Below are 16160 nucleotides of genomic sequence, written 5' to 3' on the forward strand. Positions count from 1 at the left end.
ATACAGAGGGAAAATGGAGTGAAGCGTTGCACTGAGTTGGGGGCTGTAAGAGAAAAGTGGAATGCTTGGACAAGATAGGGTTGGCAGATTTAGCAAATGCGGTATTTGAGACATAATTATACTAAAAAAGTGACTCGTTTATCTCAAGTTCAAATTTAACTGTGAATCCTGAATTTTATGTGGCAAATCTAGGAAAAGAGAGAAAGACACCGTTATTCTGATATTACCGGTTGTGTAAAACACTAAGGACAGGCTCAGGAAGATAAAAGAGGTTGAGCACAAGCATCTGACTCTTCACGGAGAAGCTATTTCCGGTCTTCGGCCGTGAGGAAGATAAGGGGGAGGGGAGAGAAGATTACTGGTGCTGAGTTGGTCCGCTAAAGTCCCACAATCCTCTGCTCTTGGTGTCCTTTTCCTCGCTTAAGATGGCGCTGCTCGCGATACGTTCTTCACGTTGGGTAGCTGCAGCGGCTTCTTTGGAAAAGCGCCGGCTTGTCGTGTTTCTGATCCGGCCTCTAGGTTTTGTCCGTGGCGCTGGTACTCAATGGAGATCACGTCAGCTCCGCGCCTCGGGAACCGCTCGAATTTCCCAGGTGAGTTGCCATTCACATGGTTGAGTAAGGTGAAGGACAAAGGGACCTATAGCGAAAAGTTTGCCCTTCTCTCCTTGGGTCAGAGAGAGCACCAGTCAGACAGGTTGTCAGGGCTAACTCACATCAGTAAATGAAGGAAATTGGGGTTAGTAATTGAAAGAATGAAAAAAAAAATCTTAGTGGCATTATAGCACGGGACGGAGGGTTCCGGGCAGAGGGCACCTGGAATGCTAGTGACTCTCACAGGATTTACGTGTTGTTGTTGTTGGTTTTTCCTGAAATTAAGGGGCGGGTTAGACAGAATTCCCAGATTGGTTATCCTTCTAAATGTAAGGAAAACAGGGCAACTTTCCAAAGTTAAGTGGAATGTGGGATCAGTATGTCCATGGGTTCAGATTTTACTCAGTTGGAAGTAATAATTGGGGTAATTGCTGTAAGATGACAGCAAAGCTACCTGTAAACAAGAGGCAAATTTGAGTTGGCGCTAGTTAACTCTGCTGACCGTGCTTCTTGATAGGCCAAAACCATAACAATCTTTCTCTCCAATACATTGGCCGTCCAAAATTCGTATGTAAACACGATTGTCCTGTGATCTGAAAATTGTGTTCTTCTGTGCATACAGGTCACTTTGGAAACCATAAAGCTAGTTATCTGTAATGTAGTTTTTGTTATCGAGCCTCTTAATATTTTTGTCCATTTATGTTATACTTGACAACTTTGAAAAATTATTTGTACTTGTACTTTAGTATATCTTCTTATAAACTCTTGCCAAAAGTTTAATTGCCACCACTTGTTCATCAGTATTATTGAAGCATTGTCAGCTTTGTATGAGGAGCACCCTCATAAATTTCAATTCTGTGTGAATACATGTTTAACATCTACTGTAATCATAGGGCTATGCTCAATAATGGGGGTACTAGGAGAAACATACATTAATGTCTTCAAGATTGATCAATTTAGTTAAGGAGATTAGATCTGTGCATTACAAGAATAACTAAAAAACAATGTAGGTTATATATCAAATAGTGTAAAAAGGGCAGTAAGCATCTAGAGGAAATGGTGAAAATTAAGGATTAGATTACAGAGAGAATTTCATGCTATTGAAGAACTGGGGAGAACATTTTAAACAGGGCAAATATGGAATGACACTAGGCATGTGGAATGCTGGAGAAATTATATCCATTTGTTCATCCAATAATTACTGAATGCTTTTACAGCAGTGAATAGAATAAAATATAGCTTGTCCTTAAGAGTTCATAATCTAGTAAGGGAAAAAGGTAAACAGGCAATTATAACACAGTAGTGCAATGATGGGGAGGGTACAAAGTACTGGAAGAGTATACTTGAAAAGCTTCAAGTCTAATTTTGAAGTGGGAAAAATGCTTTGAGTATCTATGGAAGCCAAGACCTTAAAAATTAAGTGCATTAGCTAGCTAAAGAGGGAATAGTGTGTGCAGAGGCCCACAGCTAAGAGAGAACATGGACCTTTTGTAGAACTACACGTAGTTTAGGTTACTGAGGAGTTTAAGATAGAATTGGCAGATGAGGCTAGGGAAACATCCAGATTATTTTCTTAAGGTTTTAAGAACACTTTATAGTTGAAAGTTTGTAAAACATGATTTCTTGGGAACCCTTCTTGTTCCATAGCCCTCTAAAAATGTCTGGTGAAGTTAAGATAAAATTTGTAGGACTTTGTCAGGCTGGGAGGATGGGGGTGGGGGAGAAGAAGTCATTGGTAGTTTCAGAGGATGTGATGGAAATAAAAATTAGCTTTCTCTGTTTTCATGAACACTATCCCCACAGCTTTCAGTTATAAGGCTTTTAAAGTTTTTTTTAAAATTTTTATTTATTTATGATAGTCACACAGAGAGAGAGAGAGGCAGAGACACAGGCAGAGGGAGAAGCAGGCTCCATGCACCGGGAACCCGACGTGGGATTCGATCCCGGGTCTCCAGGATCGCGCCCCGGGCCAAAGGCAGGCGCCAAACCGCTGCACCACCCAGGGATCCCCAGTTATAAGGCTTTTAGTAGAACCTGATATAACCTGAGCCACCTTCAAATAGTGATTTGTGATTAAGATCACAAAATAGAGGGGGCGCCTGGGTGGCTCAGTCAGTTAAGTATCTGACTTCAACCCAGGTCATGATCTCAGCGTTCTGAGATTGAGCCCCTGCTCCTTGCTCAGCCAAGTGCCTGCTTCTCCCTCTCCCTCTGCCTCCTCCCCTCAGTTTATGCTCTGTCTCTGTCTCTTTTTCTCTCTCTCAAATAGATAAATAAAGATTACAAAGTAGGGGCTCCTGGGTGGTGGTTGAGCATTTTGGTTTCAGCTCAGGTCATGATTTCAGGGTTGAGATTGAGGTCTGCATTGGGCTTTGTGTGGAGTCTGCTTAGGTTGCTCTCTCTCCCTCTGTGCCTCCCCCCCCCCTTCAAATAAATAAATAAATAAATAAATAGATAAATAAATAAATAAATAAATATTTTTAAAAAGATCATAAAAGAGAATTACTACATGATTTTAGGACAGTCATTAGTGTATAGCATAATATTTTAGAGCTGAAAAGAACACTAAGGTACAGTGTTATCAAATCATGTTCATAGATTGGATCAGCACTTTTTTATATGAAATTCAGTAGAATAAGAAAGTATCAGTGCTTTCTACGTATGAATGGGAGTATTGTTTTATGTAGTGTTGTTTTATGTGTATATATAGACTCCCACATGTATGTGATTGCACACAGAAATGTGTTTTTCAGACAGGATTATACCCTAGAACTGTGCTGTGCAATACGGTAGTCACTAGCTTCATGTGGCTGTGGCTGTTTAAATTAAATTAAAAATGTAATTCCTTGATTGCATTAGCCGCATTTCAAGGGCTAAAAAGGCACATAGGTATGGAACATTTCCATCATTGCAGAAAGTTCTTTTCAAATGGTGCTGCTTTAGAGAAGATGATATCCAGCCTTCTAATTTTAGAGATGAGGTAACTAAATCCTAGTATAGATAAATGATCTTTAAGGCCATTCTTTCGTTGATTGTCTTCTGTGTGTCAGGTATTTATATAAAGGCAAATAAGATTCTGGCAGACATTAAGCATACAATAAATGTTGAATTGTAAAGATACGTCTAGTAGAGCACTTTTTGTAGAGAGGAAACACCTTAAACATAAAAGTTTTTATTAAAATTGTTAGTATTAGTATGGTAAGATTTAAATTGTAATGATTTATTATACAGTTGCCTCTCTGCTACATTAGTTAATATTAAAAAGACAGGAATTTTGAGTGATAAAATTTTTTCATCAATAATTATTTGGTAGACCTTTTACATAAATGGAATCATATGTCTTTTGAGACTGGCTTCTTTCACTTAGTATTATGTTTTCAAGACACATCCATGTTATGGTATGTATTAAGTATTTCATTTGTTTTTATGCCAAATAATATTCAATGTGGATATGCAATGTTGCCTTTGTGCATTCATCAGTTGGTGGATATTCCGTTTTTTCCCCCCATTTTTTGACTGTTATGAATAATGTTGCTGTCAATATTCATGTATAAGTTGTGTTTTCATTTCTCTTGGGTGTGTATCTAGGGGTAGAATTGCTGGTAACATATGATAACTCTATGTTTGATTCTGTAAGGGAACTGCTAGACTGATTTTCAAAGGACTGCACCATTTCACATTACCAGCAGAAGTACATGAGGGTTCCGGTTGCTCCATATCCTAACCACTTGTTATCCTAGCGAGTGTGAAGTGTTTTCTCATTGTGGTTTTGCTTTGTATTTCCCCGGTGACAAAAGACACTGAACATCTATCCATGTGCTTATTGGCCATTTAAATGTCTTTTTTTGAGGAATGTCTTGTCAGGTCTTTTGCCCATGTTTTAATTGGGTAACTAGTCTTTTTATTATTGAGATGTCAGAGTTCTTTAGATATTATAGATCCAAGTCCTTTATCAGATATATGATTTGCAAATATTTTCTCCCATTTTGTGCATTATCTTTTGACTTTCTTGATAACGTCCTTTGAAGCACAAAAGCTTTTCATTTTGATAAAGTCAAATTTATCTATGTTTTCTTTTATTGGTCATACTTTTTGTGTTATAGCTAAGAATCCATTGCCAAATCTGAGATCTTAAAGATTTACCATGTTTTTGTCTAAGAATTTTATAATGTAATCATAGTGAGATAGAAACATTACTCTTGTGTAATTCTACTTCCATTTCCCCACTTTATTGTTTTAATATATATTACGTTTATAAATGTTAGAATCCTAACAATTCATTGTCATAATTATTACTTTATATAATTTATGACTTTAAAAGAAGCTGAGAGAAGATAGGAAGGCAAGTAAATACTATAATAATAATACTAGCCTTTGTATTTATCATTTCTGATTCTCTTTTATTTCTTCTCTTGTGTTTGATCTACCATCTGGAGTCATTTCCTTATCCCACTCTAGCTGTGCTCCCACCCATCTCCTTTGTGGTAGTATTGGCAAATATATTGCATCTATATATGTTGTAGGCTCAACAATTAATTTTATCCATATTATTTTATACAGTTGCTTTTTAAATTGGTTCAAAATGGAAGTAAAAAAGTGCATTTATGCATTCTGGTGCTCTTTGGTGTGTGTGTGTGTGTGTGTTTGTGTTTGGATTAAAGTTTGGGGTCACTTGTTTTCAGCTTAAAGAGCTTCCTTTAGTATTTCTTGTAAGGTGGTTCCATTACTAACACATTTTCCCGGTTTTGTTTAAATGGGAATGTCTTTATTTTGTCTTCATTTTTGAACAGTACGTTTTCTGGATATAGGATTTTTGCTTGACATTTTTTTTTTTTTGAGTGCTTTGAATGTTATCCTACTACCTTCTAGCCTATGTATTAGTTTTGCTGAATCAGCTGTTAATCTTATTGGGGTCCCCTTGTTATTGAGGAGTCTTTTTTTTCCTCTTGCTACTTTCAAGATGTTCCCTTTGTTGTGGCTTTTAATATTTTTACTATAATGTGTCTGTGGGTCTCTTATTATGTTTCCTCCTTAGAGTTTGTTGCACTTCCTGGATCTGTAAATTACATAATTACATTTTAATAAGTAAGTTCTTTTTAATAAGCTTTGGCAGTTTTCAGCCATTTTCTCATTTTTTTCATTGAATAGTTTTTCTTTCCCTTTATCTTTCTCCTTTCTGTTATATTCATTATGCGTATGTTGGTGTGCTTAATAATGTCCTACATTTCTCTGAAGCTCTGTTTATTTTTCTTCACTCTTTTTATCTTTATTTTTCATATTGCATAATCCCTATTGTCCTACCTTCAAGTTCATTAATTTTATTGCCAATTCATATCTGCTGCCAATCCCCTCTAGTGAATTTTTATTTTTTTATTTTTATTTTTTTATTTTTATTTTTTCCCTCTAGTGAATTTTTAAATTTAGTTACTGTAATTCTCAACTCTAGAGTTTCCATTTAGTTCTTTTTAAATAATTCCTATCTGTATATTGATATTCCCCTTGTAATGTTACCTTGTCATCACACCTTCCTTTATTTCTTTAACATGATTTCCTTTAGTCTTTGGACATATTTATAATGACTATTTTGAGGGCTTTTTCTTTTCAATCTGACATTTGGTCAAAACCACAGACAGTTTCTCTTGCCTACTTTTCCCCAGTGTATGGATTATACTTTCCTGTTTCTTTTCATGTCTTGCAATTTTTTGGAAACTGGACATTTTAAATAATGTAGTAATTCTGGGTACTCCTCCCCTCCTTCCCAGGCCTTGTTATTGTTACTTACTTGCTTATTTGCTTAATGATTGGCTGGATTATTTTAGTGCTGTTTTTCTCCATCCTCCTCCCTGCTTCCCACTCCACAGTGTTAAAGCCTCTGACATTGCTCCTTAAGGGGCATAGGCTTGGGTATGTCCACAGTTAACCTGGGATGACTGTGGTTTTGGTGGGGATTTCTCTCTTTCCGTTATTTTCTTTAATTGCAGGCAGATTGCCCTGCTGTTTTCAACAGTGCCCTGGGGCAGAAATTGTTCCACAGACTAAAGAAATCAAATACCAATTTGATTTTCCTTTGAAGTGATAGTTCCTAAGGTCAGTGTTTGAGATTTGTTCTGACCCCAGGCAGGCTCCTCCCAGCTGTCTCTCTTGATTTTCTGCTTCTATGGGGTCACCCAGCCAACCTACAGTTTAGCTTCTATGTCCAGTGAGTCCATCAGTTTTCTCCCACTTGGCCTTTCACCAAAACCTCCACTGTTTTTGAGAGCAACCTGAGGCTAGAATTTCTCCACATCAAGTTGTAAGTGAAGTAAATTCCTGTGGAAAGAGATTAGGAGCTCTGTTTTAGGGCCTTCTCCTCCCAGGCAAAAATCTGCCAGCCACAGTTCTGAAGCTGGGGCTGGGGACAATGGTGGCTTTTCTCTGAGTGATAGCCCCACTTTAAGTGTTGAGTGCTAGGGCGGAGTAAGAGGAGTTCTTTTTGGCATACCTCTCCTGGTAAGGAACCAGCCTCTTAAGGGTCAGGGTGATTGGGCCTTCAACAATCAAATATTCTCAGTGGTACCATACACAGGGTACAGCCTCTGTCCCTTCTTTGGGGCTGTGTGGAAGAAGGGAGCCCCTACTTCTTGACCACCTTAGCCCAGAACTTAATTTCAGCAATAGGTCATTGGGGGAAAGATGAGAGAAATGCTGAAGTCCTGTCTTTCCCAGGAAGCTAGTTTTCTGACTAGGAGCTCATTAAAAGAAGGGGATGGGGAATGTACTGTGCTCTTGGCTGTACCAGTCTCAAGTGAATTTCCATATTGCCAAACTGGGAGTTGGGAGGCAGGGAGTATGTTCAAACACCACAGACTTGCTATTCTTACTATTCTTACTGAGCTCTAGTAGCTTTTCTTGAGTAAATGTTATTTCATTTGCTATATGCCCTATGACCATTTCTAGGTACTTTAAATGGTTGTCCTTTTATAACTTTTACCAGTTTTGCTAGGGAGTGTGTCTAAGGAGATCCTTATGTTGACAAGCCAGAAGTGGAACTCTCTTGTTTTTTGACTGGCTCATGTTCTTTGGTTTATACTGCATGCAGCAAAACGGTCTATCCTTTCTGTCGTTTGTAGAAGATATTCCCATTGAGGTCTGGCACACCTTATACTTTAGTTTATTTACATTGTATATTCTTTTTTTTTTTTAATTTTTATTTATTTATGATAGTCACAGAGAGAGAGAGAGGCAGAGACACAGGCAGAGGGAGAAGCAGGCTCCATGCACCGGGAGCCCGACGTGGGATTCGATCCCGGGTCTCCAGGATCGCGCCCTGGGCCAAAGGCAGGCGCCAAACCGCTGCGCCACCCAGGGATCCCCTACATTGTATATTCTATTTAGTCATTCTCTTGGATAGATACTGTTTTGTTTTCATTTGTTGGTTCACATTTCATTTGTTTTCATCATGGACAAAGATGAGAGCTTTAATATCTCCCAGTGGTAAGTTCCTTCTTCCTGCACTCCCACTGCTGACTGGCTGCTGCTAAGAGACTTTACTTCTGGCCTTCATATTAACTGAAGTAGAATATAGTAACACTAGTGAACTAATCCTCTTACTTTGCTTTTTAGGGATCCTAGTTTTAAGATTTGGGTTTTATATTATAAGATGCATATCAGGAAATGACAGAGATTACTGAGAAGACATAAAGAGTAATAAGAAAATTAAAAACAGCTTAAGAGGAAAAAATTAAGGGTGTTTTTAAGTAAATTTTGTATGGAACTTAAAGAACATGGGAGGTGATTCAGTAACATTTAAAATAACTGAAGGGCAAATTTTTTTTTTTTAAGTTAAAAGCTATCCTCCTAGTAGTTCAGCGATACCTGAACTTACCTGGAACATTAGTTTACAAAAAGAGACATAGTCTTCAGTTGTAGGAAGAGGGATTTAATGTGCATATAAAAAAGAATTTCTTGGGATGCCTGGGTGGCTCAGCGGTTGAGTGGCTGCCTTTGGCTCAGGGCGTGATCCCGGAGTCCTGGGATCAAGTCTCACATCAGGCTCTCTGCATGGAGCCTGCTTCTCCCTCGCCTGTGTCTCTGCTTCTCTCCCTCTGTGTCTTTCATAAATAAATAAAATCTTTTAAAGAAATAAAAAAAAATTTCTTAGTCTTTTTATTGGGTGAGCAAGAAAGACCTTTTAAATGACCTAAGGGGAATAATAAATAATCATTAATTATACTTTAAATAGATATCTTTTTGAAGATAGAACTGACTTAAATTTGTATCATTCAGGATAAAACTAACTTTAAAAGAGGTGATTTGGCAGACAGAGAATTGGTAAACAGAAGAGTTGGGTTCTAGTCCTGGCTTTGGTGTTAGGAGGCACTAGGACAAATCATTAAACAATAATTTACAATCATTAGAAGAATATAAGTTACTAAAAAGCTGTGGGTTAGTGTTGAGAAAAGCAAGACATACTGTACCAATTCAGTTCTTCATATGAAAGAGTGACAGAGTACTTAGAAGCATAATCTTTTTTAAAAAATTTATTTATTTATGATAGAGAGAGAGAGAGGCAGAGACACAGGCAGAGGGAGAAGCAGGCTCCATGCACCGGGAGCCCGATGTGGGATTCGATCCCGGGTCTCTAGGATCGCGCCCTGGGCCAAAGGCAGGCGCCAAACCGCTGCGCCACCCAGGGATCCCATTAGAAGCATAATCTATCTTGATTTCAGTAAGGCTTTCAGTTATTGTACCCTGTATCATTCTCACCCAATAAGCCAGGAAGGAATGATATTGCATACTCTTAAGGAATCTGGAGGTAGTAGTGTAATAGTAAGTAAATCTTACTGGAGAAAATACAGATAATTTGAAGGATTTTGATTTATAAATATTAAAGAGGATAAACAACTGGTATACATAGGACATAACATGATGTAGTGGAATGAGCATTTTCACCAAGCTACCTGACTGCCTGAGCTCTATTTCTACTTTTGATTATCTTGGACAGATCACTTGTTCCTTTGGACTTTGGTGTCTCTAAAATAAGATTCAACTACTTGATCTCTAAAGTTTCTTACATTTCTGTAGTTTCCTGACTCTGATCTTTTGGGACTTGTGCTTTGTATAAACGGAACCTCTACTTTGTGAGCCTAGTTTATTGCTGTTAGTAGTTTTCCAGGAGCAACATAGGCCACATTTAAATTTATGCAAGTTTTTAATGGGGCAAATTTATATTGTTCTGCCTCTTATAGCACTTGTTGACCTAAAAATAGGAGTAGAAAAAATGAGATTAATAATGAGTCTAGTATTTGCTAGTGTTGGGGAGATGGAATTAGAGTGGGGGAAGAGTAAGCTAATTTCTAAAATTATCTATGAAGGTAGAAATAGGTTCTAAGGAGATGGTGGAGAGTGGCAGCAGTGCTGTAAATGTTGTAAATAAAGATGAAGCTTACCTGGGCTATAAATGATAAAGAATGGAAATATAAATGTCTTAGTCTGAAGTGGCACTGGCAATTGAGAAGAGGAATTCAGAGGACCTCTCATTTGAAAATAGTCCAATAAATAACATTCTTTAAGCCATTGACGTAGTTATTAGAATAGGTTATTGAAATTAAAAGGAGAGGGAAGAACAGTTATTATTTCTAAATTTTCTTTCAGAATACTAGGCCCTTCAAGAATCTGATAAAGCAATACACTATTAAAAAGAAAGAATCTGGAAAAAAAAAAGAATCTGATAAAAGTCCTGAAACTTCTCCCTAGGAAAATTTGCATACAATTTTGGGGGGAGGGATCAGAATATTGCAGGCTGGAGAGTCTCTAGTGGAGTTCCTGAGTAGCCAGTGGCAGAATAAAGAATACTTGACACTGGGCGGGGTGGGGGAGTGGGGGGTGTAGAAGTGGAACGGAAACTTATTTTGCTTGTATCAAAATTTTGATTAAATGGAAAATACATTGTAATACATTGATACTCTGTTCATCTGAAAGTTTTTGGTTTTTCAAATAGGAGTGTGTTCCTTCCCATATTGTAAGATAGAGTTAAAAATAGAGGCAAAATTGCCTGTTCTGTATATGATGCTTATGATTTTCTCTCCCTATTAATATATTTTCTCTTTTTAATTGTACAAAACTGCATCTAATAAAAGCGTGAGAAAAATAACCCACAGTCTTACCTCTTAAGTAATTTTCCATTTTCCCTTTGAATTCTAGTTATATGTACATACTTTTTACCGTGCTGAAATATTTTTAAATTGTTTCTTTTTACTTATAAGCATTATTTTTCTTGGTGCTTAGTCTTTACCAAAATTAGGTCTTTTAATTATATAATATTTTAGTAATTTTAATAGGTGTATATTTAACTGCAAAAGGTGACGTTTTTGTTGTTTCGTTTTTTTCCTTCCTTTTCTAGGATTTGTCTTCCTAAAGTTCTCATTTATGCTTTCAGCACCCTTGCAGAGTTTGTTACTAGTGAGTAAATATACTTTTCAGGTCTTTTATATTATTATGTCATTTGATCTTCACACTAACTCTGAGGTAGGTGAACATTTCATTGTCGTAACAATGACCTATCCTGTCTTTTTCATTCTCCCAACTTCTTTAGTTTTAGGCCCTTATAACTTTATGCATGACTTTTCCCACTGCCTCCGATATTTAGCCTTCCAATCCATTCCACACAAGACATTAAGATTATTTTTCCTAAAGAACAACTCTGGTTAAGTGTCACTTCTCTGCTTATGGATGTCAGTGGTCTCTATACTTTAGCCTAGTGTTCAAGGCCCTAAAGGATTCCTCACACAACTAGCTTGCTAGCCATATTGTTAAATATTTTCCTATAAATACCCTGCTTTTCTAGGTACACTGGATTGCTCCCTGTTCCTTGGACCTTGTGCTTTTCTGTTTTTGTTCCTTCATTTATGCCATACTGTCTGTCTGAAATACACCTTCTCTAACTCCTGTTTTTCAAATCTTAGCTCAAGGGCCAATTCTATAAAACCATTTAAAAAAAAAGATTTTATGTATTTGGCGGGGAGGGGCAGAGGGAGAAGGAGAAAAAGTCTTAAGCTCCATGGTGAGTGCAGTGCCTGACTCTTGAGTTCGATCTCATGACCCTGAAATCATGACCTGAGCCTAAACCAAGAGTCAGACACTTAACCAACTTTGCCACCCAGGCACCCCAAGAATCATTCTTTATTAGCCTGAAAGACATTGATTTCTTCCTCCTCTGAACTCCTATAACATCTTCTTCTATAAGTAGTTATCATGTGTGTCCTGTTGAAGAGATAAGATTTTAGATATTTAAAAGCCAGATACATTCCAGTCAACTTTTTTATCTTCTACAGAGCCAGGAATGGTCTCTTTTATGTGGTAGTCAGAACATATTTGTGAAATGAATGATTAAACCCTATAACCAAATGACAAAAAAAAAAAAAAGTTTAACATAAAAATAAGTATTTCCTTTGGAGCTGTACATTTGAAATCAAAGGTTCACTTTCTACCCAAAATGTTTATTTCAGCAAAATCATAATAAAATTGTGGAGTCAGTAAGTTTGAGGATAGCATCCTTTTTTTTTTCTTTTTAGAGAGAGAAGGCATGTGGGGTTGGGCCGAGGGAGAGGGGGAGAGAGAGAGAGAGAGTCCCAGGCAGGCACCATGCTCAGCATGAATCCCCATGCAGGACTGGGTATCACGACCCTGAGATCCTGACCTGAACCAAAATCAAGAGTTGGGTGCTTAACCAACTGAGCCACCCAGGCACCCCTGAGGATAACCTCTTGAGTTTGTCCATTGCATTTCTGTCATTAGGTGGTACTGTGCTAGGGTAGTACTGAATGGCAGTTTTTAGTCTGATAATCAAAACATACAGGCTTTTTTATCCTAAAATTTTTGAGTTTAAAAAAAAATTTTTTTTGAGTTTTACTTTATTAGTAGGCATCTTTTGCCAAGAAACAATGACTTAAGAGGCACTTGCAGGGTTTAGTCCGGTTAAGTATCCAACTCCTGGTTTCAGCTCAGGTCATGATCTAAGGGTTGTAAGATTGAGCCCTATTTTGGGCTCGACACTCAGCAAAGAGTCTGCTTGAAATTCTGTTTCTCCCTATCCCTCTGCCTCTCCCCCATTCTCTTATGCACATTCTCTCTCTAAAATAAATAAATAAATCTTTTTAAAAATGACTTACACGATGAAGTTCTTTGAGGAATAAGATATATAAAATTTTACTTTGTAGATATTTTAACTGAAGGTTATGTTTTGGTTCGTTCATTAGTTCTCCAATTAAGTTTTCTTTACCACATCCAGAGAGGAAAGAGATGTTGGAGTGGAGAAATTGTATCCTATGGGTGTAGTTTCTCAGATACTGACACTTAAGGAAAGTAGGTTTTTAAACTGTTATCATGCTTTTCAAAGCATAATAAAAAAGAAGTTGAGGTTTCTATTTTGATTTATTATCAAATTGTTTTTACTGGTCTTGAATAACTTGAGTAATTTGTATCATTGTAATATATTCATATTTTTAAGTGTGAATATTTGCCAAGTATGAAGTTCACCTATTTTTAACTATGTTGACTAAGAGCTGTGTGTGTGTACATGTATGTATCAGTTTTCTAGGGCTTCCATAACAAAGTACCATGGACTGGGTCACTTAAACAACAGAAATTTATTTTCTCACAGTTATGGGGGCTAGAAGTCTGAGATCAAGGTGTCATCAGGGTTGATTTCTTCTGTGACCTCTCTCTTTGACTTGCAGAAGATTGTCTTCTTAGCCTTTGTATTTCCTCTATGTATGTCTGTGTCTTAATCTCTTCTCCTGAATACACCAGGCAGATTAGGGCCTACTCTAATGACCTCATCTAACATTAATTACCTCTTTAAAGCCCCAGTCATCAAATATAGTCACTTTTGAGATTAGGACTTCGACGTGAAATTTCCGGAGAGACACAGTTCAGTCCATAACTGCGTGTATGTGTGTGTGTGTGTGTGCACGTATGTGTGTGCAAGCACAGAAAACTTGAAGGATATTCTTAAACTTAGCTCTGAAGAAGGGATGAGTTGGGAGGCTAAAGGACAGTAAAAAGGACCTTTCACTTGATATTGTAGATACTTTGGCATTGTTTGATATGCTTTTATTTATTAACTTATTAGAGAGAGAGAGAGAGAGAAAGAGAGAAGTGAGTGTGCTTATGACCAGAGCTGAAGGCAGATGCTCAACCACTGAGCCACCCAAGCATCCGTATAATGAAAAATTTTATGTATAAGCTTTTCAATTGATGATCTGACCTTTTTTGTTTCTTTGTTTTTCCTTCAATATATTATTTAAATTACTTAACATACAGTGCAGTATTAGTTTCAGGAGTAGAATCTCGTGATTCATCACTTAAATATAACACCTAGGGCTCATCACAAGTGCTCTCCTTAATGCCCATTACCCAGTTACCCCATCCTTCCATCCACCTCCCCTCCAGCAACCCCCATTTCTCTATAGTTGAGAGTCTCTTATAGTTTCCTTCCCTCTCTGCTTTTATCTTATTTTATTTTTCCTTCCTTTTCCTTATGTTCATCTGTTTTGTTTCTTAAATTCCACATGCGTGAAATCACACAGTATTTACCTTTCTCTCACTGACTTATTTCATTTAGTGTAGTACACTCTAGTTCCATCCATGTCATTGCAAATGGTAAGATTTCATTGTCTTGATAGCTCAGTAATATTCCATTATACGTATATACCCATCTTCTTTATCCATTCATGAGCTGTTGGACATTTTTGCTCTTTTCATACATTGGCTATTATTGATAGTGCTGCTATAAACATTGGGATGTATGTGCCCCTTCAAATCAGTATATTTCTATTCTTTCTGATAAATACCCAGTAGTGCAATTGCTGGATTGTAGGGTAGTTCTATTTTTAAACTTTTTGAGGAACCTCCATACTGTTTTCCAGGGTAGCTATACCAGTTTGTATTCCCACCAACAGTGTAAGAGGGTTCCCCTTTCTCCACATTTTCAACATCTGTTGTTTCCTAAGTTGTTCATTTTAGCCATTCTGACAGGTGTGAGGTAGTATCTCATTGTGGTTTTGATTTGTATTTGCCTGATGATGAATGATGTTGAGCATCTTTTCCTTTTTTTAAGATTTATTTATTCATGAGACAGTGGCAGAGAAAGAGAAAGAGAGAGAGAGAGAGAGAGAGGCAGATGCTCAACCGCTGAGCCACCAGGCATCCCTTGAGCATCTTCATATGTCTATTACCCATTTGTATGTCCTCTTTGGAGAAATGTCTGTTCAGGTTTTATGCCCATTTCTTAATGGGATTATTATATTTTGGGTGTTGAGTTTGATAAGTTCTTTATAGATTTTGGATATTAGCCCTTTATCCAATATGTCATTTGCAACTATCTTATCCCATTCCACGGGTTGTCTTTTAGTTTTGTTGATTGTTTCCTTTGCTGTGCAAAACCTTTTCATCTTGATGAAGTCCCAATAGTTCATTTCTGCTTCTCTTTTTATTTATTTTATTTTATTTTATTTTATTTTTTAATTTATTTTTTATTGGTGTTCAATTTACTAACATACAGAATAACCCCCAGTGCCCGTCTGCTTCTCTTTTTAGTGAGAAGTTGCTATGGCTGAGGTTAAAGAGGTTGCTGACTATGTTCTCCTCTAGGATTTTGATGGATTCCTGTCTCACATTTAGATCTTTCATCCATTTTGAATTTATTTTTGTGTATCATGTAACAAAGTGGTCCAGTTTCATTCTTCTGCATGTTGTTCCTGTCCAGTTTTCCCAGCACCATTTGTTGAAGAGACTGTCTTTTTTCCATTGGATATCCTTCCTGCTTTGTTGCAAATTAGTTGTCCATAAAGTAGTGGGTCCATTTCTGGGTTCTGTGTTCTGTTCCATTGATCTGTGTGTCTGTTTTTGAGACAATACCATACTATCTTGATATTTACTGCTTTGTAATGCAGTTTGATGTCTAGAATTGTAATGCCTCCAGCTCTGGTTTTCTTTTTCAACATTACTTTGGATATTTAGGTCTTTTCTGGTTTAATACAAATTTTAGAATTGTTTGTTCTAATTCTGTGAAAAATGCTGGTATAATTTGATCAGGATTGCATTACATGTGTACATTGCTTTGGGTAATATAGACATTTTGAGAATATATTTTTCTTCTAATCCTTGAGCATGGAATGTTTTTCCATTTCTTTGTCTTCTTGAGTTTCTTTCTTAAGTGTTCTATAGTTTTCAGAATACAGATATTTTACCTCTTTGATTACATTTATTCCTAGGTATCTTACGGTTTTTGGTGCAATTGTAAATGGGATCGATTACTTGATTTCTCTTTATGCTGTTTCATTATTGTTGTAGAGATATACAACAGATTTCTGTATGTTGATTTTATATCCTGTGACTTTGCTGAATTCATGTATCAGTGCTTGTACTCTTCTGGTGGTGTCTCTCAGGTTTTCTACATAGAATATCAAGTTGCCTATGGAGAGTGAAAGTTTGAATTCTTCCTTGCAGATTTGGATGCCTTTTATTTCTTTGTGTTGTCTGATTGCTGAGGCTAGGACTTCCAATATGTTGAACAACAGTGGTGAG

The 16160-nt window shown here is 37.0% G+C and overlaps 1 protein-coding gene across 4 annotated transcripts in view; it reads left to right on the forward strand.

The window, feature by feature from the left end:
- Positions 1 to 389: 389 nt before the first annotated feature.
- Positions 390 to 16160, forward strand: part of ABCB7 (ATP binding cassette subfamily B member 7) — a 164754-nt gene continuing 148983 nt past the window's right edge. Inside the window, exons 1-2 of one of the 4 annotated variants that reach the window (XM_077889594.1) lie at positions 395 to 593; positions 10975 to 11033. In XM_077889594.1, the coding sequence (XP_077745720.1) occupies positions 545 to 593; positions 10975 to 11033 (108 nt within the window). In that variant the 5' untranslated portion in view covers positions 395 to 544. Of the gene's footprint in view, positions 594 to 10974; positions 11034 to 16160 lie in introns of all 4 variants that reach the window. The other 3 variants (XM_077889595.1, XM_077889592.1, XM_077889593.1) reach the window with 3 other exon arrangements.

The sequence above is a fragment of the Canis aureus genome, chromosome X, assembly GCF_053574225.1.
Source record: "Canis aureus isolate CA01 chromosome X, VMU_Caureus_v.1.0, whole genome shotgun sequence".
Classification (NCBI taxonomy): Eukaryota; Metazoa; Chordata; class Mammalia; order Carnivora; family Canidae; genus Canis; species Canis aureus.